This window comes from Callorhinchus milii, unplaced genomic scaffold (genome assembly GCF_018977255.1).
Source record: "Callorhinchus milii isolate IMCB2004 unplaced genomic scaffold, IMCB_Cmil_1.0 Scaffold9, whole genome shotgun sequence".
Classification (NCBI taxonomy): domain Eukaryota; kingdom Metazoa; phylum Chordata; class Chondrichthyes; order Chimaeriformes; family Callorhinchidae; genus Callorhinchus; species Callorhinchus milii.
Window position 1 is genome coordinate 707,325 of NW_024704750.1, and position 27,935 is coordinate 735,259.

The following is a 27,935-nucleotide window of genomic DNA, read 5'->3' on the forward strand; positions in this document are numbered from 1 at the left end:
TTGGGGGTGGAAATGGGAAAAAAAATTCCAACAATTAAAAAAAAACCCCACACACACACACACACAAAGCCCAATCACTTTGAGAATAAATACAATACGATCCCCAGGTGAGGGAGGCGGTGGAGAGAAACTTCAGACCATTTATTCTGAAGTTCCCCAAACTTTCTGAAAACTTTCTGAAAAGTTTGAAATAGTCGCTGAACAGTTTCTGAAGTTGTGAAAAGTCTCTGAACAGTTTCTCGAGTTTCTGAAAAGTTTCTCAAGTTCTGAAAAGTTGCTGAAACTTTCTGCTGATCAACTTGTCCCCCTCCCACCCCCTCCCTCCTCCCCTCACTGCTGCCCTCCCCTCCCCTCCCCTCCCGATGCTTCTCTCTGGAGAGGATTTGCTGCTGTGTCTGTGAGTTCCCACAGACCGGTGTCTGAGGCTCTCTTCCACCTTCACTTCTCAATCTCATTTAATCAGCATCGGCTTCACCATTAACCATTAACCCAGAGAGAGGCACCGTGTGGTCCTAGTGCTGTGCCGCCGCCATTAACCCCTGTGCCGCCTCCATTAACCCCTGTGCCGCCTCCATTAACCCCTGTGCCGCCTCCATTAACCCCTGTGCCGCCTCCATTAACCCCTGTGCCGCCTCCATTAACCCCTGTGCCGCCTCCATTAACCCCTGTGCCGCCTCCATTAACCCCTGTGCCGCCTCCCAACACCATTAACCCCTGTGCTGCCTCCCAACACCATTAACCCCTGTGCCGCCTCCCAACACCATTAAGCCCTGTGCTGCCTCCCAACACCATTAACCCCTGTGCTGCCTCCCAACACCATTAACCCCTGTGCTGCCACCCACACAGCAGCTCCTTGTCCTCCAAACCTTAGCTTGGGTTTGGATCTTCTTAACGATGGGTTTCCTCATGTGTCAGACAGCGGCTGATGCACCCCCCCCCCCGACTCTCTCCCCCCAACCCCACAAAATAATTTTTTCCCCCACCAAATTATGAAAGAAAAACGATTTGATCTCAGAGAGAGGGAACGTGTTAGACGTACAGGATTATAGGATTTCAAACGGGATTGAGAAAGCAAACACAGAAAATACATAAATATTTTAAAAATGCCCACAAAATACGCAGTCACTCCACTTTACAGTGTATCCTGTGAAGCACTTGGAGACGTTTCAACAGCGTGATAAGGCACTATATCAAATGCAAGTTATTATTATTATTATTCTTAGAATAATACTTTTGTGTGCACCGAGACACAGAATTATACTCCGGCAGTAAGGGCTATTGTAATAATATTAAGTATAATCCCTACATAATCCCTGCATTTGATCTAATGCTTTACTATATATGATGACCTGAAAAGCATTATTCCAAATACAAGGATTATTAATTTTTATTATTATTATCATCACGCGGCAGCCAATGGCGCACAGCAATGTCCCACAAACAGTCGTAGATTGAAAATGACCAATTTATTATTGTTTTTGGAGGGATTATTATTAGGCTCTGTGTGGAGTAAGGAAACTTGCCCAAGGTTTCGCCCTCTGCCGGGAATTGAACTCAGGTCTCTCACTTGTGAAGCGAGTTGCGAGTTACCACTGAGCTACAGGACTCCACAATGCTCCGCAGACTGTGAAGGTGCCTGTGTGGCTGGGACCAGAGACATTGAGTCTTCTCTGTCAGACCAGAGTTAAGCAGTAATATTGATTTGGCACAAACAGGCATCACAGTGTTTTGTTCGATTGCAGGGAGACACAGAGAGTTTCTACATGGAAGGTTACCATTCGGCTGTGTCTGCGTGTGCGTCTGTGCCACCTGTTTTTCTAGGTCAACCTTTGTCTTTATTAATCCCCGTTGCCAGTTCTTTTTCCACACTCGCTCATCCAGTTCCCTGCAGAATGATTCTATTGATCCAATATCAACAGCCACTTGTGGGAATTAATTCCTTACAATTCTTCTGTTAACAACAAACCCACTACTTTGTCTTTCGGATGAGACGTTAAACCGAAGTCCCGTCTGCCTGTTCAGGTGGATGTTAAAGATCCCGGGAAGGAAAAAGGGAATTTCTCTCTCCCGGTGTCCTGGCCATTTGCGGGTGTTTGGGAGATTTCCCGCAGAGCACTCTGAACTCTCGCACGTCACCAGAACGTTGAAATAAAGATTACCCCAGAGGAGGATTAAGCCTGAATGTATGCGCTGAATGCATGGGGGAAGTCTGGGTTCGGATGTTTTGTTGCTGTGAGATGTTGTAACAGTTTGGGGAGGATATAATCACAGTCTTTGGTGAGATCAGCTTTGAGCTGTGGGTTTCACGTCTCACTGCGCAGACAGACTCTCAGTCGGATTGATTTACCATCGCAAACAATGGGGTCAACCATGTGCAAGTCGCTACAATCAGTGAGTTTTTCCTTATAACCACCGGCTCCCTGTCTGCGAACAGATCAGCTTCAAAGTCCTCGCCCTCACGTAAAAATGCTCAATCCACGACTGTGTGTGGGACACTGCTGTGCGCAATTATTTAGGTCAGGGTATCAAGGGACATGGAGCAAGGGTGGGTAATTGGAGTTGAGGTACAGATCAGCCATGATCTTATAGAATGGCAGAACCGGCTTGAGGGGCTGAATGGCCTCCTCCTGGTCTTATATTCCTGGAAACGCCCTCTTTTTCTAATAACGCTCTTTAAAGTCCACCTGAACAGCATGATTTGTTGTTGTTAATTGTTTCATCCCAAGGACAGCATCTCCGACCCAGCGCTGAACTGTTTATACTGTAATTGGGCTGAAGTGTTTGGGGGCTGTTCAGTGAGGTTCAAACTGGAATTCTTAGATCCGGCTTCCAAAGTCACTTAGGTTCGGGAAGTGATGCCAGCTGTTGACAGAAGTACTGCATTAAACTGGCAGAATGCTGATGTAATTTTAATAGCAGCACTTTGTCTGATTAGGGCACAACAGATGTCTTGATTGAAAAATTATGCACTAACTTTCTGAAATTAAGTTGTATAGTTTTATGGCACTTATCAAAGGGAATATTAACTATTTAACAGTAAAGAATCTTCATCTCTTTAATCGTTGGTTAGATTAAAACTCAGGTCCTAGAAAATGGCTGCTATTGCCCTAACCCACCTCACCGCTATCCTTAGAACCATTGAACCCCTCGAGAGTTACAGCACAAATATGGCTTATTGTGTCTGTGCCGCTCTTTGAAAGAGCAATCCATTCGGTCAATTGATCCAATTTACTTGCCTCCCCTCCCCCCACACACACATCTCTGCAAATGACTCCTCTTTAGATCTTGCTCTGTTTCCTTCTTCAAATCTAATGTGAATTGTGCGCGTCTGCCAGGACATTCCTCACACCCAATGCAATTATGTAAATAAAACCCCCTCAGCCCCCTTTGCCTCCTCCTTTCTCCCTGTTGTCTGATAAGCTGACTCCATTGGATCACGAGATTCCTTTATATTTGTCATCCCATTTCCTTCTCTCTTTCCCCTATCGCCTCCCCCACATCTCTCTTTTAATTCCCTCAATCAATCCTGCTTTCATATCCTCCCGGGGTGGGGTGTTTAGACAATATTATCACCTTTTTTTGTGAAGAAATGGTTTCACTTTAAACCACCTACGCTCTGAATTTTAAGATCATCATTTCCTTACGCCACACGGGTCAGTTTACCTAACAGTAAACCCGGTTGTTAGTTGATTGGCAGTTCGCTTTCTGTGGGTAATAATCCTTCACCCCCAAAAATGTGGTCACTCAATCCGCGACTGTTTGTGGGACAGTGCTGCTGTGTGCAATTGGTTGCCACGTTTCACCTACAAAATGTAGTCAATTCACTTTACAGCATATTCTGTGAAGTATTTGAAATGTCTCGACAATGTGATAAGAGCCTATCTCAAATGCAAGGATTATTATTATTGTTATTTAAGAACATATCTCCTTGTTAGTTAAGATCTTGCCTCTTTGTTCTGGAATGTGCGGCCCGTTTAAGTGTGGCAATAGGAATGAGCAAAAGAGGAAATAATGCCACAGGAATCTCCCTTCACCTGAAATGCACAAGTGCAACATTTTTTGTATTGCTGTCTGTAACTGTGATGAACGGAAATTTATTTATTTGTGTTTCCTTACCCAGAAACCACAATTTCTGGTAAGGAAACACAGAGAAAAAAATACTGACTCGAATAAAATCTGTCAGTAACATCTCCAGATCTCACGCCCCGTCAGATCAAGGACACGTGCACAAACTACTGATGCCACAGCAATGTCCCACAAAGCCATGAAGTCAATGGCCAATGTTATCCGGGAGATTGTTGGCCTGGACATCGGGAGAGAGAGAGAGAGAAAAACTCCCTTCACTTTTCAAGTAGTGCCTCGGGATCTTTAACGTCCACCTAAACAGTCACAGACGGGGTCGTTGGTTTTAACGTCTCATCAAAGGATGGCACCTCCGACACTGCAGAGCTTCCCCCCCCCCCCACTCCCTCAGCACTGTATTGGAGCATCAGCCTAGATTCAAACAGCAATAACTTGCATTTATATAGCGTCCTCAAGCAGGGTCGCGTGTCAGAGCGCTTAATAATATTCCTTCCGTTTGATATAACGCCTTATGTCATTGACTTGTCTCAAAGCGCTTTCCAGATATACTGCAAAGTGTAGTGACTGTGTATTTTGTGGAGGAAACGCCCCACCGAGGGGCTTGAACCCATTACCTTCTGACCCAGAGGCAAACAGCGAGTCACAGAGCCAGCCTGACCCCTGTCTACCTGAAAGGTATTATACCAGTGGACATTGTGCTGCTTTTCAGTTCACCTTGAAGAAGCCACATCTCTCAGACAGCGTCACACAGTAGATATAACAAAACACATCGCCAAACACAGGGTCAAATCTGTCTCTTCAGAAGCGCAGGAAACGAGTGCCTCAGGCTTCGGAGGAAGGAGGGAAACATTTATTTTGTTTACATATAAAATAACTGTTGTCCAAATACTTAAAAGTATAAAATGTACATATTTAGAATAAAACAAACATTCGGATTTGGATGTGGAGTGAATTCATAATGTGTTAAATACCCAAGAGAGACCCGGAGGTTGTCAATGCCATGTAGCGTGTTTCTCACACCAGCCTTTGATACAGTCATGCTTTGATTTGGTGACTCTATGTGAACAATAGAGTTGGATATAATACCATGAGCAGTCAGGGAGAAGGAACTTTGCTTAAAATGACCCTGTTTATGATACACAGATGTGGAACTCATGTTGCAACAATATAAAGACAACCAGAACCAAACTTCAGGAGGGGATTAGTGTGTTCAGATGACTCATCTAGGTCAGTTACACATATGTCTTCTTTCAGTTGCTACATTTGATCTGCTGAAACTGAAGGCCAATGTTATGTTGGGAGCTGGGTTTGCAAAGGAGGTTCATAAAGAAACAAAGGTTTGAAAAACGGATAGAACTGTAGTAACACAGACTCGATGAGCCGAATAGTCTCTTTCTGCGCTGAAAATGTGTGCAGTCTAGAATGTCTTGTGCTGCGGATGCCCACAGACAACCTAATAACAAAGGATCCCAGAGCTTCTTATGAAATCAACTCTCAGGGGGTTGTTGGATCTATTCAATCGAAAATAAAGCCGACAACAGAATTTTTAAAGGTGGTTCTTAATTCAATAGCGCCTGTTTGATTAAAATAGGCCAGTTCCCCAGGGAGGTGTGGGTGGGGGGCGGTAGGGAAGCTGTATAGCCTTTAATTCAAGGTTAGCTGGAAGAGAGATATCACTGCAGTTATTGAGAACCATGTCCCCATTGTAGTATTGTGTCTGGCACCACCGTACTGTTGGATGTAAAGATTGAATGGTGTTGGCCAAAGCTCAGTGGTACATTGGGAAACTTTCCCCCACCACCACCCCTTTATAGACAACAGCGGACACTGTATTGGCCCCGTTTCATCCCATAGTCACTGCCATGAAGTGTTGGCCTATAGATTGCTCGAATATTCAACAACAACTTGCATTTATACAGCGCCCTTCACGTTGGGCAGCGTCTCTGAGAGCTTAACGGAACCGGACACTGACGCCGAGCCGGGGGGGTGGGGCTGACTGTATGTATGGTGAAGAGGAAGGTCTTCAGTCGTGATCTAAAAGAGGGGAAGGAGGGAGCAAGGTGGAGGGATTGAGGGAGAGAGTTCACTAAAGGGAGGTGTGATGGGGATATGGAGTCTAATGTGGGTGAGTATACAGGTGGCGGAGTTCTGTATCCATTGTAGTTTGTGGGGAGGCAGCTGTGGAAAGCGGTGAGGAAGGCATTGGAGTAGTCAAGGCGGGAGGTGATGTTTTTCATGGTGACGGTAAAAACCTAATAATAAAAATCTTGACTAACCGTTGAGGGCTGCCAACAACACCTAATACTGAGCAGTGTGGGGCCTCTCACTGAACACGCTCTGCCCAACAAGGACTGAGAACATCAACCTCTTGCTGCTCTTTAGCTTTGAGACCATTTTGCCTTAAAATCTAAGAACACACAGAATTGGGGAAAATTCTTAAATTCGGTCTTCATTTCAGAATTTGCGGAAAAACGACTCCCAAAGAATTAAAGAATTTTCCAAAATTCTCGTGCAACTTTAAATATGAAGCCAAAATTTCAAGCCTCTGAATTCTTACTGGAATATATGGTAGCGCAGAGTTTATTTCTGTAACGTCTCTGAACCAGGTGTAACGAGCAGACAGCAGGCACATTGCAAAAGCAACTTGTCTGTTTTAAAACCAAATACACAGACAAACACACACACACACAACCACGCACATACAGCCACACGCAACCACACAGACACACACACATGCACACATACGCACAGACACATATATGCACATACACGTACACACACACACACAGTCACACAGCCACACACAGACATGCACATACACACAGCTTTCATTTATTCATTCATTAAAAAAATAACTGATTAACCCATCAGATATGGAGCCATTGATCCCAGGGTTCAGAATGTGAAGTCGGACACAAAGAGAGTCAGTCTGATCACTGAGCTCCCTCGGAAGTTGATGACGGTGTTCACAGTGACCATTTCCAAATCCAACACCACTTCACGGGGTCCTTGAATCGGGCGGGTCATCACCAGGGTGGCACTGACTGGCCCAGTTTGCTGTAAATGTACAAAGATCGTTATTCAATAGAGTTGCTCAATTTTGCACATTGTTAAACTTTAATGGAGCAAAATGTGTATGTGTTTAATCAGACCAACCGAAAATCAGTGCTCCTAAACCCAACCCGATCCATTCCAATGCAACACAACCCATCCCAATGTAACCCTAGATATCCTAATCCAATGTAACCAACACAACCCATCCCAAGATAACTGAACAATTTCACCAACCTGGTATCGATTGCTAGAACTATAACTTCGCATTTTTACTTGTTTTCAAGTTGCAAACATTGAGATACAAATGTATTATTTTCTATTCTCTTAGCATTTCAGAGCATCCAGAAATTGACAAATTGCTGAATTCAGCCTTTAGCTTGAAGCCTGCTCACTGGGATTCTTGAAAGAAAAAAAAGCTTTGAGATAATTAGCTAAAGAACCAGAGTGGAAATGGGGAGACATTTTTGTTACGGTCTGGAGAGCACTGTTTGAAAGTTTGGTGGAAGCAGATTCAATAATAACTTTCAAATTGGATATGTAAAACAATTTACAAAGCTATGGGGGGGGAGCGAGGGAGTGGGACTAGTTGGATAGCTCTTTCAAAGAGCCTGCACAGGCAAGGTGGGCCGATTGGCCTCGTTCTACGCTGTAGGATTACGATTCTATAAAATCAAGACTGTGTTTTGAAGTGTTTTGTCAAATTCTGGAGGCTCAGATATGCTGAGGAAATGGAGAAAATGTAGACCTGGTAGAGTTTCCTGCATCAGAGATCTACAGTCCCAAGAGCTGCGCGTGCTCACCCTCATGTAGAACTCTCTGCCTTCGTTCCCTGATTTGATCTGGAAAATGTAGTAGGCGCCAGGGTAGCGGGTGGTGGCCTGCATCTGGAAGATGTCCGCGGGCACACTGCGGCCTGACACGATGCCCATGTGTTTGTACAGGATAGTGAATGGCTGCTCCGAGCAGCCTGGGTTCTCCCCATGACACATACAGCGACTGTGGCAAACAGAGCAGGTTAGTGACAGGCCACTTCATAAAGCAGCTTGGGGTTCGCAATGACAACAAACACACACTTTACAAGATATCCTCTGAAGTGCTTTGGGATAAATAATAATAATGATAATAATAATCCTTGCATCTGATATAACACCTCATCATGTCTTCGAGACGTCTCAAAGCGCTTCACAGAATATACTGTAAAGTGAATCGACTGAATATTTTGTGGGCGAAACCGGCAGCCAATTGCGCACAGCAGCGTCCACAAACAGCCGTGCATTGAGTGACCAAATTCTACCCACAAAATACACAGTTAATATATATATATACTTTATAATATAGTCTGTGAAGCGCTTTGAGACGTCTCAACAACATGATAAGGCTCTATATATATATTACGAGGATTATTATTATTATTATTAAAACCATATCATGGCACCACTGTCCAGAGGAATGTAGGACTTACTTTTCATTCAACTGTATGTAAGGGTCCTGGCACTTCACTCTGTCCAGGCACTTGAATCCTCCCTGAGTGTTGAAGCAGTCCTGCTCCGCTGTGCAGGTGTGATTTCCATTCTCACACTCATCAATATCTGACACAGGAAAAGCAAAGGCTCAAATCACCACAGAAATCTATCGAGCGCTGGACAATGGCACAGTCTGACTCCCAGCTGGGAAGAAACAACGACAACTTGCATTTACATAGCACCCTTTATGCAAGACAGTGTTTCAAAGAGCTTAACAGTGGTGGAGTCTGACACCGAGCCGGGGGGAAGGGAGGCAGCCCTGGGTCAAGCTTCGCCACTGTTAAGGGTTGAAGAGGAAGGTTTTCAGGCGGGAATGTGAAAATGGGGAAGGAGGGGGCAAGACGAAAGGATTGAGGGAGAGAGTTCCAGAGTTGGGGACGTAGTGGCTTTCAGAAAAGACATCTTAATCTGGAAAAGAAGTGTATTGAACCGCCTTCCAAAGCAATACTGATTGCAAGGATTTTCCAAACTTGCATTTATATAACACTCTTCACACAGCGTAACTAACATCTCGGGGTTATTCATAAAGACGGAGGCATTTCACATTAAGACTGAAAGCGCATGGTGGGGGTGAGGGAATGAGATAGGGAGGTTTTAGGTGAATGTATTCAGAACAGAAAATACGCATGACCCGCACTTTACCTTCACAACTCCTATTGTCATCGAACATGGTGAAGCCAGGGGGACAGATACAGAAGAAAGTGCCCGGCTCGTTCACACACTGGAACTGACAGAGGAACTCAGAGAAGCTGCATTCATTGATATCTGGAAGAAAGATCCAGTAACTGAGTCAGTTTCTGTCTAGAATTAACCTAGAATCATAGAATCTTACAGCACAGAAGGAGACCATTCAGCCCATCGTGCCTCTGCAGCTCTTTGAAAGAGGTACCAACTAGTCCCACTCCCCCGCTCTTACCCCATAGCTCTGCACATTTTTCCTTTTCAAATACTTATCCTGAAAGCCTCCATCGAATCTTCTCCCACGTTTCCAAGTATGTTATTAGCGCAAACAGCCATGAAGTGAATAGCCAATTTTATTGTGGGAGGGAGGGAGATTGTCAGCCACCACACCAAAGGGAAACACTCCCTTCTCTCTTCGAGAGATGGTATATTATCTTACTTTGCAGCTTGGGACTGTTATTTGCTGTAATATTATGGGAGTTTTATTGAGTCTCACTTTGCATCAGTTCAAACCTTACAAAGTCTCAGCCAAGGGCACAAGGCTGTTGTTGTTGTTGTTGTTGTTGTTGGGAGTGCGCTTTGCACTGTAGAGATGTATAAACAAACTGGGGAGAAAACAGATTAATGAAATGCCAAGAGACAAATCCAACTCAAAGACATAATAACAACAAAATTACGTGTGTAGGGCCTTTCACGTCGAGAGGACGTCCCAAGGCACTGGACAAACAGTGTTTCGGACCCGAGCTGGGGGTCGGGATCGGAGAGGGTGGGGGGCAGGGGGTGAAGGAGGGTGATTGAAAGCCCAGTCAGAGAGGGGGGTCTTGAAAGTGGCAAGGAAAGGGGTGAGGCGGAGGGACAGCGGGATGACAGAGGGTAGGGGCAGAGTGGCTGAAGGCTCACCTGCCAATAGTGGGGCGAGCGAGGCAGGGGATGTGAAGCAGGCCGGAGCCCACTGAGAAGAGGGAGCGAGCAGAATGGTAGGGGGTCTGGAGGTTGGGGGGGGCAAAGCCATGGAAGGCTTTGAAGGTGAGGACCAGGATCTTGAACTGTATCCTCTGTGTGATGGAAAGCCAGTGGAGTTGGGCGAGGATGGGGGAGATGGGGTCACGGAGTCTGCTGCGGGAGAGGACATGGGCTGCGGAGTTCTGGATGATCTGCAGCCTGTGGAGGGAGGCGTTGGGGAGGCCGACACGCAGGGAGTTTGCATAGTCGAGCCTGCATGTAATGAAGGCGTGTGTGAGGGTTTCGGTGGCCTGTGGTGTGAGACAGTGTCGGACCCGGGTGACGTTGCGGAGGTGGGGGAAGGCAGAGCGGGTCATGGCACAGAAGTGGGGTAGAAACAATAGTTGAGGGTCAAACAAGACGCCAAGTTTCCGGAGTGGCTTCGTAAAGTGGAGTGTGCAACCACGGATGGCGATATTGTCAGCGCCTGAGCTGTGGAGGTGCTGACGGCAGCCAATCAGGAGAGCCTCGGTCTTATCGGCTGAGTCCCTTCTGATAAATATTACGCCGTCCAAAACGTAAACAAGTGCAAAACTACATGTAACTGATAAAAGCACAACCCGTAAATGTGGCCCAACAACAGGAAACCTTGTGGACTGTCTTCAGTGTCATCAAACGGGGGCATGTCATTACACGGCAGGTCCACACAGTGGTGCTCCGAGCAGCAATTCTGACAGTGAGATGAAGGAATCAACATTGTTTTTTTCCTTTATTAAAAAAACGGGTGATTTTTTTTCCTGGTTTTACTTTTTTTTATAGCTCGTGCTTGTCCGAAGCCTGAACAACACCGCTAATAAAATCGCATCAGCTCTCCATACACCATGGCTGACACAGAAAACAGAATAATAATAATCCTGGCATTTGATATAGCGTCTTATCACGTCTTCGAGACGTCTCAAAGTGCTTCACAGGATATACTGCTTGGTGGAGTGACTGTGTATTTTATGGGCGAAACACGTCAACCAATTGCTCGTGTACGCGACCTGCTGTTTTTCACTCACTTTCAATGAGTTGTTTCAAAGTAAAATTGCTGTCTGTAAAATTAATTTCCATCAAAATGTAACTACGCCGTTCTGAGGTGCTGTATCCAATGCAAAGATTATTATTATGGCTGCATTGAGAAGTTCCCTTCAACCCATTTAATCTTATCTTTCCAGAACACCCACCTCTATCATCCTGTCATTTCAGCGCCTTGGGACGTCCTCCTGACGTGAAAGGCGCTTTATAAATGGAATCTTGTTGTTGTTGTCATTACAGCATCAAGTCCCGGCCTAAATTATCCTTCTGTATCATCCCATTCCCTGATTACCTCTCTGTGTACAAACCTCTGGCCTAAACTTGCATTAATCAATTAGTTAATTAAATAATTACAGAGCCATGTAATGGATTATTTCATCTCTTACCTTCACAGACTGTTCCCTCCGAAGTTAATTCATAGCCAGTGTCACAGCGGCAAAGGAACGATCCGTAGGTGTTGATACATTGCTGAGAACATGAGTCCTCACCAGCGCATTCATCTAAATCTGTAACATGGACACAGCAGCTCATTAGTATTTTAATACCATTATTACCAATATTATTATCATGATTATTTTTTAAAAAATAATAATAGTAATTTAGTCACCCAATCCCCGACTGTTTGTGGGACGCTGCCGTGCACAACTGGCTGCGTGTTTTACCCACAAAGTACACAGTCACTCCACTTTACAATATATTCTGTGAAGCGCTTTCAGACATCTCAAAGAAATGATGAGGCGCTGTATCAAATGCAAGGATTATTATTATTATGATGATCAGTATTATTATCAGCCCTGGCGCTGGGAGCTGCAATTTTGTGCAATTTGACATCTACAGTCCAGTTTAACACTTTTTTTAAAATAAATTTTTAAAAATCTATTCTATTTATTCATTGGGCATTGCGGCAGCCGTGAGGAGTGAGATCAGCTGGAGGTTTGTGGTTACCTTGACAGGACCTGCCGTCGGGGTTCAGGATGAAGCCAGTGTTACACTGACAGGAGTAGGAGCCGGCAATGTTGGCACACAGCTGTTGGCAGTATCCGTGACGACACTCGTCTATGTCTGAAAGAAAACACACATTCGTTTAACCCAAACCCCAATGTGGTGCAGTAAAACCCGCATAAAGCCTTATCATTATAAATCATATAATTGCCCGAGTCCTACATCCACTTGAGCCCCATTCAGCTTCCTACCAAAACCACTCAGATTTCTTTACTATTAATCATCTCCTAACTGCTCCCCTTCCCTCCATTATTCCTACACTTAATAATAATAATCCTTGCATTTGATATAGCGCCTTTCACACCTTCTCGACGTCCCAAAGCGCTTCACAGAATATACTGTAAAGTGAATTGACTGTATATTTGTGGGCGAATGCGGCAGCCAATTGCGCACAGCAGCGTCCCAAAAATAGTCATGGATTGAAAATGACCAATTTATTATTGTTTTCTTTTGGAGGGATTATTATGATTATCCACACTTACTGGCCGCAGTGTGGATTATTGATTAAATAGGGATTTTATATGATTTATACAGTTTGCCTGCAACTTGTACTTAGCGTAAGTGACATTGAATGTTATGGTCCCGACTGACACGACTTGTGTGAGTTTTACTCTACAAATAAAATAAAGGTAGGATTTGGGCTTTAAAGAGAAAGGAAGACGGCATGAAATCGCAGTTCGGATTTGGCCGTCCTCCAGAACAGCGTTAAACCAGTCCTGACCATAACCACCCTTTCTCTGACAATGCAGCGCTGTGGTCCTGGAGCATCAGCCTGGGTTGTGTGTGCGTTCACCAGTGTGGGGACTTTAGCCGGTAGGCTTCTGACCCAGAGGCGAGAGTGCTAAGCTAACGAGTGATGCCACAATAGTTCCGACCTTGTTGAGCTACTCCTGTGGCACTTCTTGTACTTAAAGTCCAGATTGGATGTGGAGTAGTGGTTTTGAATGTAGTGAGCGCACATACATACCCATACACTGGCCTTCCACCAGCCAGTATCCCTCAGTGCACGAACAGCTGTAACCGCCCTCTGTATTAATGCAGATCTGCGATGGGTTACACTGGTGGATCCCTGAGGTGCACTCGTCTGTGTCTGTCAGAGCAGGGAAATAATAACAACAATTAATCCTTGCAGTTTGATACAGGCCTTATCACGTCATCGAGACATCTCAAAGCGCTTCACAGGATACACTGTAAAGTGAATTGACTGTTTATTTTGTGGTTGAAACGCAGCAGCCAATTGCGCACAGCAGCGTCCCGACAAACAGTCGTGGATTGAAGTGATCCAAATTATTATTATTTATTTTGAAGTGATTATTACCCCCAGAAAAGCGATCTGCCAATTGACTAACAACTGGATACTTACTGCTAGGTAAACAGAGACTTTTGGAGTAAGGAAACTTGCCCAATGTTTTGTCCAGATCCTTTGGCTTGCAAGGCGAGTGCTCTAACCACTGAGCTACAGGTGGTGTTTTCCCTTTTTTCTTGATCGATTCACTTCACTTCAATTGAAGCATAAGATTTATTGGCAATACCGTTTAGGGCTGATGTGGGGGGGGAGTGGGAGGGGTGGGGATATCTTTACATTGGAGATAACAGCTTTGTGCAGTCTGCAGTACTTTGGCAAATAACCTATTGAATACCTACTTACCCATATTAAAAGGAGCCACTGAACCTGTCCCACTAGTTTATTGAATCTCGGAAAACCTAAATGACATAACTTTTGGTTACAGGAAACACGCGCCCGACTCAATTCTTTATCGAGGTGAAGATCTGATTGACGAATCTGGTTAAGAGATACTACGGACTGGATTCCATCAGCTTATCGTCAGGGAGCTTGGTCCTGATGGTATCTAGACTTGAGAACTTATGATTGCTGGTCAGTGTCAGAGCCAGCCTTGTGGAGCAATAATAAGTGCGTGGCTTGGCGTTATACCCTCAAGGAAAACACCAAGCTCAGCTCGTGCTCATCTGAAACCTGAATAATAACAAGACTGCTGATAAACTCGCATCAGCTCTCAAAGAACAACAACAACAACAACAACAAGATTCCATTTATAGAGCGCCTTTCACGTCAGGAGGACGTCCCAAGGCGCTGCACAGTTGGGTCATGACCCGAGCAGGGGGGAAATGGTCAGGGTGAGGGGAGGGAAGGGAGGGAGAGAGGAGAAATGGTCAGGGTGAGGGGAGGGAAGGGAGGGAGCGAGGAGGAGGAAGAGAGTCGAGAGGGGAGCTGAAGGCACGGTCAAAGAGAAAGGTTTTGAGACCGGCCTTGAAGGAGGAAAGGGAGGAAGCAAGGCGAAGGCACTGGGGGATGGAGTTCCAGAGCCTCGGGGCTGAGAGGCTGAAGGCCCGACCACCGATAGTAGGGCGGTTGGGGCGGGGGACGTGGAGCAGACCGGAGCCAGAGGAACGGAGGGTACGGGCAGGTAGGTAGGGGGATAGTAGGTTGGAGAGGTAGGAGGGAGCAAGGCCGTGAATGGCCTTGTAGGTGAGGATGAGGATCTTGAAATCAATCCTCTGGGGGATGGGGAGCCAGTGGAGGCGAGCGAGGGTGGGAGTGATGTGGTCCCGAAGCCTGGTGCGGGACAGTACACGAGCTGCAGAGTTCTGAATGACCTGCAGCTTGTGGAGGGAGGTGGCGGGAAGGCCGGCGAGGAGAGAGTTCCCATAGTCCAGCCTTGAGGTGACAAAGGCGTGAACCAGGGTTTCAGCCGCGTGAGGGGTGAGGTAGTGCCGTAATCTGGCGATATTCCGGAGGTGATGGAAGGCGGTGCCAGTTGTGGTGCGGATGTGAGGGAGAAAGGACAGCTCAGGGTCGAACAAAACGCCGAGGTTCCTGACTGGCTTTGAGAGGTGGAGAGTGCAGCCTTGGATGCTGATGGTGTCAGCGCCTGAGGTGCGGAGGCGCTGACGTGAGCCAATCAGGAGGGCCTCGGTTTTTTGCACGTTGAGCTGAAGAAAGTTGTCTCTCGTCCAGGACTCGATGTCGGACAGGCAGGCTGTCAGGACATCGGTGGTCGTGGAGTTGAGAGTAGAGGAGGAAAGGTAGAGTTGGGTGTCATCCGCATACATGTGGAAGTTAACCCCATGTTTGCGGATGATGTCACCAAGGGGGAGCATATAGAGGGTGAAGATGGCTGACGCACAAAACATAATAATAATAATCCTTGCATTTGATACAGCGCCTCATCATGTCATTGAGACGTCTCAAAGCGCTTCACAGGAAGTATTGTAAGTGAAGTGACTATGTGTTTTGTGGATGAAGAAGGCCTGGGACCTGGAAGTTCCACGGTTCCTCAGTTTAACATCATGTCCAAAGGACGGCACCTCTGACAACTTAATGCCTCCCCCCACCTTTCTCGGGGTCCAATCCTGTCATTGTTTAGCGCTCTGAGATACTATCCTGTGTGAAGTGTGCTGTATAAACACAAGTAGTTGTTGTTGTGGTGTGGCCCCTCTTTCACCTTATACCAGACACAAAAAATCAAGAGGCACACGGCTTCACAGGTTTCTCAACATGGTGAATATTCCTTATTAGGAGGACTTCTTGCAGAAAGAAAAATAAGAACTGTATCTGCATTGTTTGCACAAGTTTTAGCTGGGGGGGGGTGCATTGCTGGAGGATGAAGTCATTGGTGTACACAGTAAAATTCATCAGGATAATGATTAAAATAATAGACGGCAAGTTGCCTATATAGGTCAGACCCCAAAGCAGAGTGTGGATTGTTAGGGTTGCCTGTGAAAACTATTTTTCAATTACGCTGTACTGAAAGTGGCTGTCGGCCAGGGCTAACAACAGGCACCTGTTTCCAGTTATAGGCTGTACCTCACGCAACATGGCAAGTGGCAACATCTGCATTTGTCCCAAATGTGGAGTTCTGCAGTGATGAGTGCTTACCTCATGAGCAAGAGGACATGGGTTTGATTCCCGAGCAGGGTGAAAATTTAGGTAAGTTTCCTTACTCCATACACACAACTCTGTTTACCTAGCAATAAGTTAGTTGATTGGCGGATCGCTTTTCTGGGGATAATAATAATAAATCATTTGTTCACTCAATCCACAATGGGAATACACAACAACTTACACTTGTATAGTGCCCTTCATGTCGGAAAGATGGACAATCAGGGATATTAGAATCACCAATTTATCTGGAAGATAAATTATCTCAAAGATATCTGGCGAGGCAGGACCTAGAGAGAAACTACCCTATATTTTTTGTTTTTGAATAGCACTGTTGGAATTTATTATTATTAATAATGATAATATGATAATGATTTTCACCTGAACAGGCAGGTGCAACCTCAGTTTCACTCAAGTGTCTGCTTTGACTTGAGCCCTGATGTTTGACTTAAACTGACAACTTTTTTAACCCAGAGGCGAGAGCAAGAACAGATGAGACACCGATATAAACCCTGACAACAGTGACTGGACTCTTCCAAGGTTACAACAGGGAACGTGACATGCTTCCTCCTACATCAGCCCGGTGCTTTGTCTAACAATATAGTGTTGCTCCTGACTCTGGTTACAATGAAGAAAGCATTCCAAGCCTTTTTGAATGAACATGTAATTCACAAACAGCAGATGTCCGACTGAGATAGTAGCTTGGAGACCGAGGACTGATTGTTCAGAGGTGACCCGGCTACATTTCGCTGCTATGGGGTCTGTACAGGTGAACAATTTGTGAAGTTACTGCTTCAAGTTGATTTGTGTGCGCTTGGGCCAAACTCTTGTATTTTCCAACGATTAGGTAACAAGAGGCATTGGATGTCGATAGAAACAATGGGCATTAAGTGATCATCCAAAAGTCACTCTGCCCCACGTCAAGAACACATTTGCCTGACCGTCCACTGGTGATTAATGGGATTACGTGCTGGAACATGTTATAATATCCATCTCTCATTCTGTTCTGTTGTGAAACCATTCAATTCTTTCCTTCCAGGGAGGCATAAACACAGATAAAGATCAGAGCCGTTTCTCTGGTGACAAAAGCATTGGAAACAAGCTGAACAAATAAAGGGCACAATGGCATCTGCCTTACTGATGGCTCCCATTAACCCTGCAAGCCAAAGCCCTACAGGGTAGGGTGGTCCTAGCAGTGGAAAAACTTGCAAGGCAGCTCTCTCAATGGTAAAACACCCAGGGTCAGGCAGTGTGAGACTCTCGTATTACCACTGGGACTTGCTGTTGACAAGTTAACAAGAAAAACGGGGCAGGAAATGAACTGCGCTGATTGGAATGAGGCTGAGATTAACGCCAGTTAATGATAGCAAACTAGGTGATTATGGCAGGATAATAAATTTTGTTTAAAAATGACCATTATCGGGCTGGCAAATTCCACCCAGTCTGAGCCTATGAGATAATTTTGCCTTCAATTTGAAAATCTCACAGAGCTCTGATAAGCGCATATATCCAGTCTAATTATAATAATAATAATAATAATAATCCTTGCATTTGATATAGCGCTTTTCACGTCGGGAGGACATCCCAAAGCGCTTCACAGAACACACTGTAAAGTGAAATTGACCGTATATTTGTGGGCGAACGCAGCGGCCAATAGTGCACAGCAATGTCCCACAAACAGTCATGGATTCAAAATGACCAATTTATTATTGTTTTGTTTTTTTGGAGGGATTATTATTGGGCGTATGGAGTAAGGAAACTTGCCCAAGGTTTCGCCCTGCCGGGAATCGAACCCAGATCTCTCACTTGCAAAGCGAGTGCTCTAACCACTGAGCTACAGGACTCCATTATCAATAATAACAAACCCTGCATTTGGTATTTGGTATAGATGTGGTCAGGGTCCCATCCCACCTGTTTAACTCCTTGCCGTGGGTTAAGTGGGGTTCCTCGTTTTCAGTCCCTGTTAAGAAATCATTTAGATACCCACTTCCCCCCCACTTCCCCATCCATTAGGAATTCTCACCAGCAAATGTTTGTTGACTTGTTGGGGTATAGTTCCACATTCTTGGCACATTTGTATTTTTTGCTTTGTGTGTGTGCGTGCGCGGGTGTATGTGTATGCGACTGTGTGCATGATGTGTGCGTGCATGTTCATACATTTTTCTAATATCTAAATAATCCCTGGCTAATTGTTCCCTCCTGGAACTTTTCTCCACAGCCCTTTCTCCAGAGCAGGGAACATGCAGCTCCCGCACCCTGGGGAACAGTGGGAAGTGGAACAGGGGGAATAGGGGAACAGGGGGTACAGGGGTAAGTGGGAACAAGGCAGACAGGGGTTACAGGGAAGCCAGTCAGAAAGTAACGGAAGTCACGGGAAACGCGAATGAGGTTTACGCTGCATTGCAGAGGGTGATTGTGTGGAGTGAAATCGAACGTTTCGTAAACGATTCAAAGGGAATTAATCCCGTGGGTTAGGATGTAAAATTGCGGGTGACAGGCAGCGACACTTAAGTGGATCTCTGCTGAGCGAAGCGCTGACTTACCCACACACATGTTATTGGTGTCCAGAGTGTAGCCAAACCGACAGACCAACGTCCGTGCTGGAGACAGGTAGCTGGGCAACAAGGCTGACTGGTAGCTGCTGGAAGCCGAAGTCTCTGAGTATGTGGATGAAGGCAGAGAGTAAGTGGGATTGGATGGTCCGTTAGCCAGGACTAGAGCGGCAGTTCTTGGCAAACATAAGTATCCGCCATTGTGATTGATGCACCTCATGTCCCCTTTACAGGCCTCTGAGATGGTTTCGCACTCATTCACATCTGTGGAAATAATGTCATGTGATGTCAATCCTGCCCTGTCTTTATTTAATAATAACAATAATAATTATCCTGGCATTTGATACAGCGCTTTATCATGTCGTTGAGACGTCTCAAAATGCTTCGCAGGATACACTGCGAAGTGGATTGACGTGTCAGCCAATTGCGCACAACAGTGTTCACAAACAATCGTGGATTAAGTGACCAATTATTTTTTTGATGACCTCTTCTGACCGCCATCCACCCACCACTCCCCTCACCCATTCTTGGATGCACAAGCCCATGATCCTCACCCTCGTCAGGCTCTGTCTGGCTCCAATGTGATATGTCACTGGGGGCAAGGAATCCTTCAACTCAGCTCCTGTTAACCCTGCAAGCCAAAGCCCTAACGGGTAGGATGGTCCTAGCTGGACAAGCAGCAGGAATGCTTGCCAGACAGTGATGTCAATGGCAAACTATGTGGTTTTAGCTGGTTAGACTTCAGGGCAACTCAAGACAGGGCACATTTGGCCCCAGGGTCCCAATACCTCATGCTGGGAGTGTCCCCAGGAATCAGGGACGTATGGTCACCCCCAATGTCCTACCTTTGCACTGTCCACGATCCAATTTGTATCCATCAGAGCACTGCTGTAAATAAACACATGGCACTGAATATACAGCTCACCAGATTGGGAGACTTCCTATCATCACAATACCGAGTTGAGGTCTAGTCCATAGATCCTGTAATTGGATCAATTCTTGAGGAAGAGACAGATGACCAGGTGTGGGGAGCAAGCAGTGGCCCCAATTCAATCTAATTTCAACCCATAAGACCTTTGTGCAGCAGAATTGTGGAAAATTCTTAAATCCGGTTTGAATTTTGTACTTTCACTAAAAAAGCAATATTTAACACTTTTGGCCTTTGGTCCAGTTCAGTGTCCTCTGTTCCACCATCGGTAGCCACGCTTTCAGACACTGTGGCCTGAAACTCTGGAACTCTCTCCCTCTATCCCTCCGCCTTGCCCCTCCTCTATCTTCAGGTCGCACCTGAAGATGTTCCTCTTCGACCTTACCTATGGCCACCTCCCCCTCCCCCTGACTTGGCATCATTTCCTCCACTGTCAAGCGCTCTGGGACACTATCCTGCGTGAGGGGCAATGTTTAATGCAAATTGTTGTTGTTGTCCTGACCTCAACCACTCTTCCTGGCAATCCAATCATTAATGACTCTCTGGATAAATAAATATTTCCTGGTGTCTGTTCTGAATGTAAACAATATAACAATTTCCTAAACAGCAGCCATGAGGTGAATGTCAAAATCCAACCTGGAGGATTGGGGTCCAGGACAGTGGGAGAAATTCCCTTCCATTTAACATGGGATCTTTAACGTCCACCTGAAGATGGGAACCTTGGTTTAACGCCTCATCTGAACAATGTCACCTCAAGCTCTGTAGGACTCCATGATTTGGTTTGGTCGATGGATGAGTTTAAAAAGTAATAATTACCGTAAATGAGACGGCGGAGTCACCTTCCTGAGTCTTTACAGCTCTGATCAGGACGAACGTGAGCACCAGCACAGCCACCATTCTGTAACACAAGCAGCACAAAGAGAATCAGCACCTATCACAAGGTCACGACTGAGGTTTGGATGGCACAGGGCACTGAAGGTACAGCTTACCAGATTTGGAGGTGCCATGTCATTATACTACGTAATTGAGGTCTAGTTAATGCTAAGAAGGCAACTTAATGATAAAACAAAAGCAATCTTTGCATTTGATGTAGCACATCATCCTGTTGCCAAGATGTCTCAAAGCGCTTCTTACTGTAAGATGTAGTGACTGGGTATTCGTAAGTGAAAGCGGCAGCCAATTTTCACATGGCAACGTCCTACAAACAGCCATGAAGTCGACATTGATGTCTTTAGTTATTGATAAGGCTATATTTTAAATGATCCATACATTTGTGACTGGTTTGGATACTCTTAAATGTGCTGCTGGGTTTCTGCATTTGTCAGACACCCAGCCGACCAAAAAACAAGATGTGTTATCACTAGTGTTAACTAACACATTACTCTGATGTTGTCAAGGTACCTCCAGTTCAGTGGATGAAAAAAAAATCGACCAACAGATACAAAGCATTAATCTATCACCAGAGACATCACTTTGCAATGTTGATTGTATGAAGTCAATAAAATCTTCATAGGAATGAAGAACTTTCATAACGTGCTCAAGTACGTGAAGAAGATTGGATTTTAATTATGCTACTCCCAGGAGTCAACTGTTAAAGTTGGCAACTTGCACTGAAGAATGAAAAATAACAGCAACCGCGCCATTGGGTTAATGGGCACCACAGAAAGGTTTGCTTCAGGGGCTGTGGGTTTGCTTCAGGGGCTGTGGGTTTGCTTCAGGGGCTATGGGTTTGCTGGGCCTTTCGTGAACTCTCTTCCAAAGGAGGCTTGTTTGTTTTTGGAGAGTTTGCAGAATGGAATCCTTTGGCTGTGGATCTGTTCAGTGCCTCTCTCGCAGTTACACACATTTGCGGTCAAGACTTTATTTTCATGAGTTGGCCGGCTATCAGTGGCTTCCTACTTCCTCAGCTGCTATCTCTGAGGATTAAAAGTAAACCTCATGTCTCTGTGGACAGTCGAGGTTCTGCTCCTTGGACAGTGCAGAAATCTCAGGGAAAAGGTCAAGATCAGGCTGGTCTGGAGAATTTTGACATGAGACCTTGCACATTTGACCAAAAGTGCGAAGGCTTAAAGGAGCACCCTTGTTTGGCAATTCCTTTTCCTCTGATTTACAATCATTACCATGCTGCACTTTCTCAAGAACTGGACACATCGAGCACAAATTATTTTTTATCCCTGTTGTTGCTCCATTATCTGTTATTTCAATAAAGTGAGTTGTGTTTTGGGCTTCATTTCTCTCCAGTAACTCCAGCCAGTAATTTTCCCTGTTCTGTCCCCCAATTTCATATCGCTGTTTCCTGGCATTATAGAGCTAATTCTATGCTCCCTCTGACCAGCCTGCTGTAATAGTGTTTAAGACGTTGTTGAGTTTCTGCAGTGTTGGGAGGGAGTTGTTTGATGTAAATGGCAATCACATGATTGAAAGCTTGTGTTTTTGGGAACTGATTCTCATCTGGATTTTCAATCTATTCTCATTCCTTCTTTTGCTCTTTTTCAACAGAAAACAAAACCGAGGAGTTACGTAGCTTTCTTTATGTCCCATCTGCCAATGAGTTCATCCAGGTTGGTGGGGGGGAGAGGGAGCCATAGGCAAAGGTTTGATGTGAAGGATGGCACTTCTGACAATGCAGCGGATCCTCCCTCAGCACTGCACTCGAGCGTCAGCCTAGGTTATGGGAGTTCAAAGTCTTGATGTGGGAATGAACCCACAACCCTCTGACTCAGAGGTGAGATTGCAACTGACTGAGCCAGGCTGACATCACTGGTGATGCTTTGGGTATTTTGTATTTATTATAGCACCCTTCACGCAGGGTAGAATCTCGCAGTATTGATTTAGTGCCACACTTATTGCTGGTTGAGGGTAGCAGAGTGGAGTTTTACCAATAAACAGAAGTGAATCAATTCCGTGATGAGTTTGAACGACACTTGATCAGCTGTTCAGCAGCAATCAGCAGGACCATAGGCAGAGCCAGTTGGAGTTGGTTTATGACGGCCATTTTCTCTGAATGCTTTCTTGGGCAATTTAATATAAACAATATCTAAAAATATTTTCTTAAACGTTTCCACATAGCAACTAACACAGATGTAAACAAACATCTAAGTTAATGGTTGTTGGCTGTTCTGCACGCATTTGGCCTGTATATCAAATAAATACACTTGTGTGTGTGTGTTGGGGTGTGTGTTTGTCTGTGTGGGGGTGGGTGAGTGTGTGTTGGGGTGTGTGTGAGGGGTGGTTTGTGGAGGGTTGTGTGTGGTGGGGGGATGGTATTGGGGGGGGGGTGTGTTTGTGGGGGATGGTGTGTGTGGGAAATGGTGTGTGGGGGTGTGTGTGTTGGGGTATGTGTTGGGGTATGTGTTGGGGTGTGTGTTGGGTGGGGGCGTGTGAGTGAGTGTCTGCGGGCAGGCAGGCGCGCTTGTGGGTAGGTGTAGATGTGTATTAAAACAACAATAACTTGCATTTTGTAAAGCATCCATCACGTAGGGTGATTGCTCTTCACAAGACTGGCTACACACTTCAATAGGGAGGGGTGGCCATAGACATGTTCAAAGAGGTAAATTTTAAAGGTAGCACCTAGACACAGATAGTGGTAAAGCGAGGGAGTTCTGGAGGTCATGAGCATTGAGATCTGAAGGGCCATGCAGCAAGCCTAACTTGAGAGGGGGAGCAGAGGAAAGGGCTAGGAGAAGCTGGAAGCGGACAGGAGGGGTTTAGAGATGAGGATGAGGATGCCACCGGGGGGAGTGAAGACTAATTTACAGTGTAGAACACCAAAGAACAGCAATTTTTTTGTGTATTCTAAAGAGCTAATTGCACAATTGGTTCTTAAATAACATTACAAAGTGATCCGGCGAAGCTTACTGGGTGGGTCAAAGACCTAGACAAGCATTCAGGGAGCCGCAGATACACCGAAGTGTCTTATCTCATTCAGCGGATGTAAATAAATAATAATACTGAAAATAATAATAATCCTTGTATTTGAGATAGCGCCTTATCATGCCATTGAGATGTCTCAAAGCTGTTCACAGAATATATTGTAAAATGGAATGACTTTATTTTGTGGGCAAACCGCGGCAGCCAATTGTGCACAGCAGCGTCCCACAAACAATTGAGTGGCCAAATTCTTTTTTTTGAGGGATTATTACCTCCGGAGAGCAATCTGCCAATTGACTAATAACTAGGGTCCTAAACAGATAAACAGAGGAGTGTGGAATAAGGAAACTTGCCTAAGGTTTTTACCCTGCCTGGGAATCGACCCAGGATCCTCTTGTTTGCGAGGCGAGTGTACTAACCACTATGCTGCAGAACTGCAAAACAAAGTGAACCTGACACCAACACCTCCTGCAGGTGATGATGGGAGAAAAGCACCCAACAAGATTCTCACAACAGCTTGCACTGTGGTTGCACCTTTGCATCTCAGAGAAAGTGTCAAAACACTTTGCAGAAATGCCAAAGGGAGCCTGAGCAGGTGGGAGATGAGGAGATGGTTGGGAAGTGGCCAAATAAAATTTTAGGTGAATTTTGAAAGCAGAGAGGAAGATAATGAGGTGGGGCAGGGGAGTGATCTTCAGAGGAGCTTCAAAATGGTTGAAAATTGATCCACAAATTTTAATAATAACATATAATCCTTCATTTCATACACCCTTCACATCGGTAGGACGTCCCAAAGCTCTTCACCTGTTTACTGTGAAGTGTCTGTATATTTTATAGGTCAAACACGATAGCCAACCTGCACACAACAATGTCCTACAAATAGCCATAAAGTGAATGACCAATTTTATCTGGGGGATTATTTGAGAGACACTCCGTTCTCTTTTCACTGGTGCCATGAGATCGTCCACCTGAACAGGGAGACAGAACCTCAGTTTAATGTCTCATCTGACTGATGGCACCTCCAACATTGCTACCCACCCCACTGGGTATACTGCAAAGCACTTTGACACGTCTGAGACGTGCTGGAATGTCAGACTAGACTCCAGTGAGATCAAAATCCCAATTTAGGGCTTGAATCCACAACCTTCTGATTCAGAGGAGAGAGTGCTATCAACTGAGCCAGGTTGATACTTAATACACCCAATACAGCAATGAAATTTTAAATCAAGTCATTGCCCTGGATTGTTCCTCTCTAAACTGTTACTACATTAATGGGATTCATGTAAACGCAAGAAATATAGATTCCCAACAAGATGGTTAAACAAAACAAGGAATTTATAAACCTAAGCAATGGGGGACAGGTTGTTAACATTTTTCACAGCTCATTAAGTAGAGGAGCAGGGCCAGAAGATTAGAAAATGGTTAATGTTCCAATTTTTACAAGTAGTTAGAACTATAATCCTGGAAATTACAGATCTCTTATCTTGTCATCAATCGAGACAAAATATTGGAACAGGAGAATTATAAAGGAAGCAATTAAAATGAGAAGAATCAAGGGAATAATCCAAAGCCAAGACAAGTTTATGAAAGGCTGATCATCCCCAACAAATCTATTTGAGGAAGTAAGAAAATTTGTGGATGGCAATAATACAGTGGATGTTTTGTTTGTCACAAAGTCACAAGATTGGTTTGGATGAAGAAGGCCCTTTGATTTCATTCCTCCAGCAATACCCACCCTAAAGTCTTCCCATCACAACATCAAGTTATTTTTAAATGAGTCCCGGCGTCCAGGCCTCAATCAACCTTCCTGATAACGCTGTTCCAGTAGTTAATTATCCTCTGGTTAAACAAAAACTTCCTGGTGTCTGTCTTGAAATTGCATCTCTAAAGTGCAGTGACTGTGTATAAACTCTGTAGCTAATTTGCATACAGAATTGTCCCACAAACAGCTGTGAAAGAAATGGTCAATTGTATTTTGGGGATTGTTGGTCAGGACTCTGACTGGAAGAGAGAAACTCCCTTCACTTTTACAAATAGCACATTGGGATTTTTTTTAAAAATGTGCATCTAAATAGATAAACCGGACTTTGTTTAGAGTCTCATTCAAAGGACAGTCTCAATAATGCAGCAATTCCCAAGCACGGCACTGTAGTGTCAGCCTTGACTATGCAGTTTGAAGTCCCGACGTGAGGCTTGCACCCACAACCTGACTTGACACAGAGGCGAGAGCACTACCAACTGAGGCATGTTGACATGCTACATCAAATGCAAGGATTATTTTTATTATTAGTCACCGCCTGAGAAAAGCAAGCAAGGGGAAGATATCACACTGCTATTTATTATATCCACCCATTGCTGAGAATTATGTTTTGGTATAAATCACACCAAAAGATGTCTGGTTCCACTGGGTGTTCCAGAGGGTATAAATCAGCCATCTGACATGAGAGCTATGTGAGACTGAACATAATGTGACATTGCTGTGCACAAATTGGCTGCCACATTTGCCCGCAAAACACACAAGTCACACCACTGTATATAATAATCCTTGAATTTATATAGTGCTCTTCACGACTTCTCGAATTCAAGATCCTCATCCTCACCTACAAGGCCATTCACGGCCTCGCTCCCTCCTACCTCTCCGACCTACTATCCCCCTTCCTACCCGCCCGTACCCTCCGTTCCTCTGGCTCCGGTCTGCTCCACATCCCCCGCCCCAACCGCCCTACTATCGGTGGCCTTCAGCCTCTCAGCCCCGAGGCTCTGGAACTCCATCCCCAGTGCCTTCGCCGCTTCCTCCCTTTCCTCCTTCAAGGCCGGTCTCAAGACCTTTCACTTTGACCTTCAGCCTTCAGCTCCCCTCTCGACTCTCTACCCCCTCCTCGCTCCCTCCCTTCCCTCCCCTCACCCTGACCATTTCCCCCCAATGCTCGGGTCCTGATCCAACTGTACAGCGCCTTGGGACGTCCTCCCGACGTGAAAGGCGCTCAATAAATGTAATCTTGTTGTTGTTGTTGTTGTAGATGTCTCAAAGCGCTTCACAGGATAGACTGTAAAGTGAATTGACTGTATATTTGTGGGTGAAATGTGGCAGCCAATTGCGCACAGCAGCGTCCCACACACAGCCGTGGGTTGAAGTGACCAATTTATTATTTTTTTTCTTGAGGGATTATTATCAGGTGTGTGGAGTAAGGAAACTTGCCCAAGGTTTCGCCCTGCCAGGAATTGAACCCAGATCTCTCACTTGCAAAGCGAGTGCTCTAACCACTGAGCTGCAGGACTTTACCATGTATAACCACAAAGCACTTTGACACGTCTGAGATGTCTCGAAGAAGTGAGAAGGTGCTATATCAAATGCAAGGATTATTATAAACACGCTGGAGGAGAAAAGGCTTTGATGCAGTTCAAACAATGGGATTCAAAAGACAAAGAGACGCTATTTGTTCACCGTTAAAGTGTCCCAAAAGGCTGGCTTTCCAAAGCTCCTCACACAACCTTAAGAGAGAGGACAAGAATTCACAAAGTCCTGAGACATTTGAAAACATTGGGACACAAACACAACCCACTCATGAGAGGCGGCAAAGTTAGCATGACAGAAAAAGCTTTAAAAGTAATGCTTTCAAGATTTGTAATCTGTTCGCTGTGAAACAGTGAAACGTGCGCCTTGCTTTTGGAGAAGAATTGCCCTCTGACAGAAGCCTCAGCAATCTTGTTGCTTTTGCAGAATTAAAACAAAAGGCTGCATTTCCAAATGAATGGCTTCACTCACTGTACTTGATCGGAACATATTAATCTTTCTCTATTACCAGGACTGGAAACTTTGCACAGTCAGATTAACCACAAGTGGATCATTATTTCATGGCAGTCCAGTTTACACCTTTTCAACAGTTGTAATGCCTTAAGGAAGAAATAATCCCCCCAGATTTGAAATTATTTACACAGCTGTTGAAAAGCTTGTTAAAAGTGTCATTGGACACTTGAGGCTCAAACCTACCTGATACTTCCTTCGAGTCCTGTAATAATTCCTGAGGTGAAGAATCAAAATCCAGAGGTTGACATTTGATCGAAGTGACTTTTTTTCCCCACACACAAACTCTCTCTGATAAAGCCTCTTAATAAAATTCACTTATCCGGCGGATTATGTCCGTGAAAAGTGGAAGGTGCTTTTCCACACACCCTGCCCTTATCTCAGAGATACTGGTTTCAAAGTGGGCAGCATCTGGTTTTGTTCAGCTCCCTCTAATTCAGCATTAAACCACTTGAAGAAAGAATTCTAAAAATGAACACTTCATTCTCTAAGTATGTTTTAAGATGCAGATGGGGCC

At 45.1% G+C, this 27,935-nt stretch overlaps 1 protein-coding gene across 2 annotated transcripts; it reads right to left on the reverse strand.

Annotated features, from left to right (window-relative positions):
- Positions 1-6,893: 6,893 nt before the first annotated feature.
- On the reverse strand, positions 6,894-27,919 carry fbln5 (fibulin 5). 2 transcript variants are annotated; one of them, XM_007908528.2, is made up of 11 exons: positions 27,605-27,919; positions 20,560-20,641; positions 19,661-19,700; positions 18,807-19,079; positions 13,330-13,452; positions 12,306-12,422; positions 11,747-11,866; positions 9,303-9,425; positions 8,600-8,726; positions 7,938-8,133; positions 6,894-7,140 (listed from the first exon to the last, which is right to left on the reverse strand). In XM_007908528.2, exons 2-11 carry the CDS (start codon positions 20,638-20,640, stop codon positions 6,979-6,981), a joined length of 1,362 nt encoding a protein of 453 aa, XP_007906719.1. In that variant the 5' UTR covers position 20,641; positions 27,605-27,919; the 3' UTR covers positions 6,894-6,978. The 2 variants fall into 2 exon arrangements, with proteins under 2 accessions (XP_007906719.1, XP_007906718.1); XM_007908527.2 differs by having other exon boundaries at positions 19,661-19,703.
- Positions 27,920-27,935: the final 16 nt, after the last annotated feature.

Coding starts and splice junctions, on each gene's coding strand:
- fbln5 (XM_007908527.2), bottom strand. CDS start 20,640: ATGGTGGCTGTGCTGGTGCTCACGTTCGTCCTGATCAGAGCTGTAAAG. Junction 8,727..9,302: donor TGACAATAGGAGTTGTGAAG/GTAAAGTGCGGG, acceptor TTCCTGTGTCAG/ATATTGATGAGTGTGAGAAT. Junction 7,141..7,937: donor GCAGAGAGTTCTACATGAGG/GTGAGCACGCGC, acceptor GTACATTTACAG/CAAACTGGGCCAGTCAGTGC.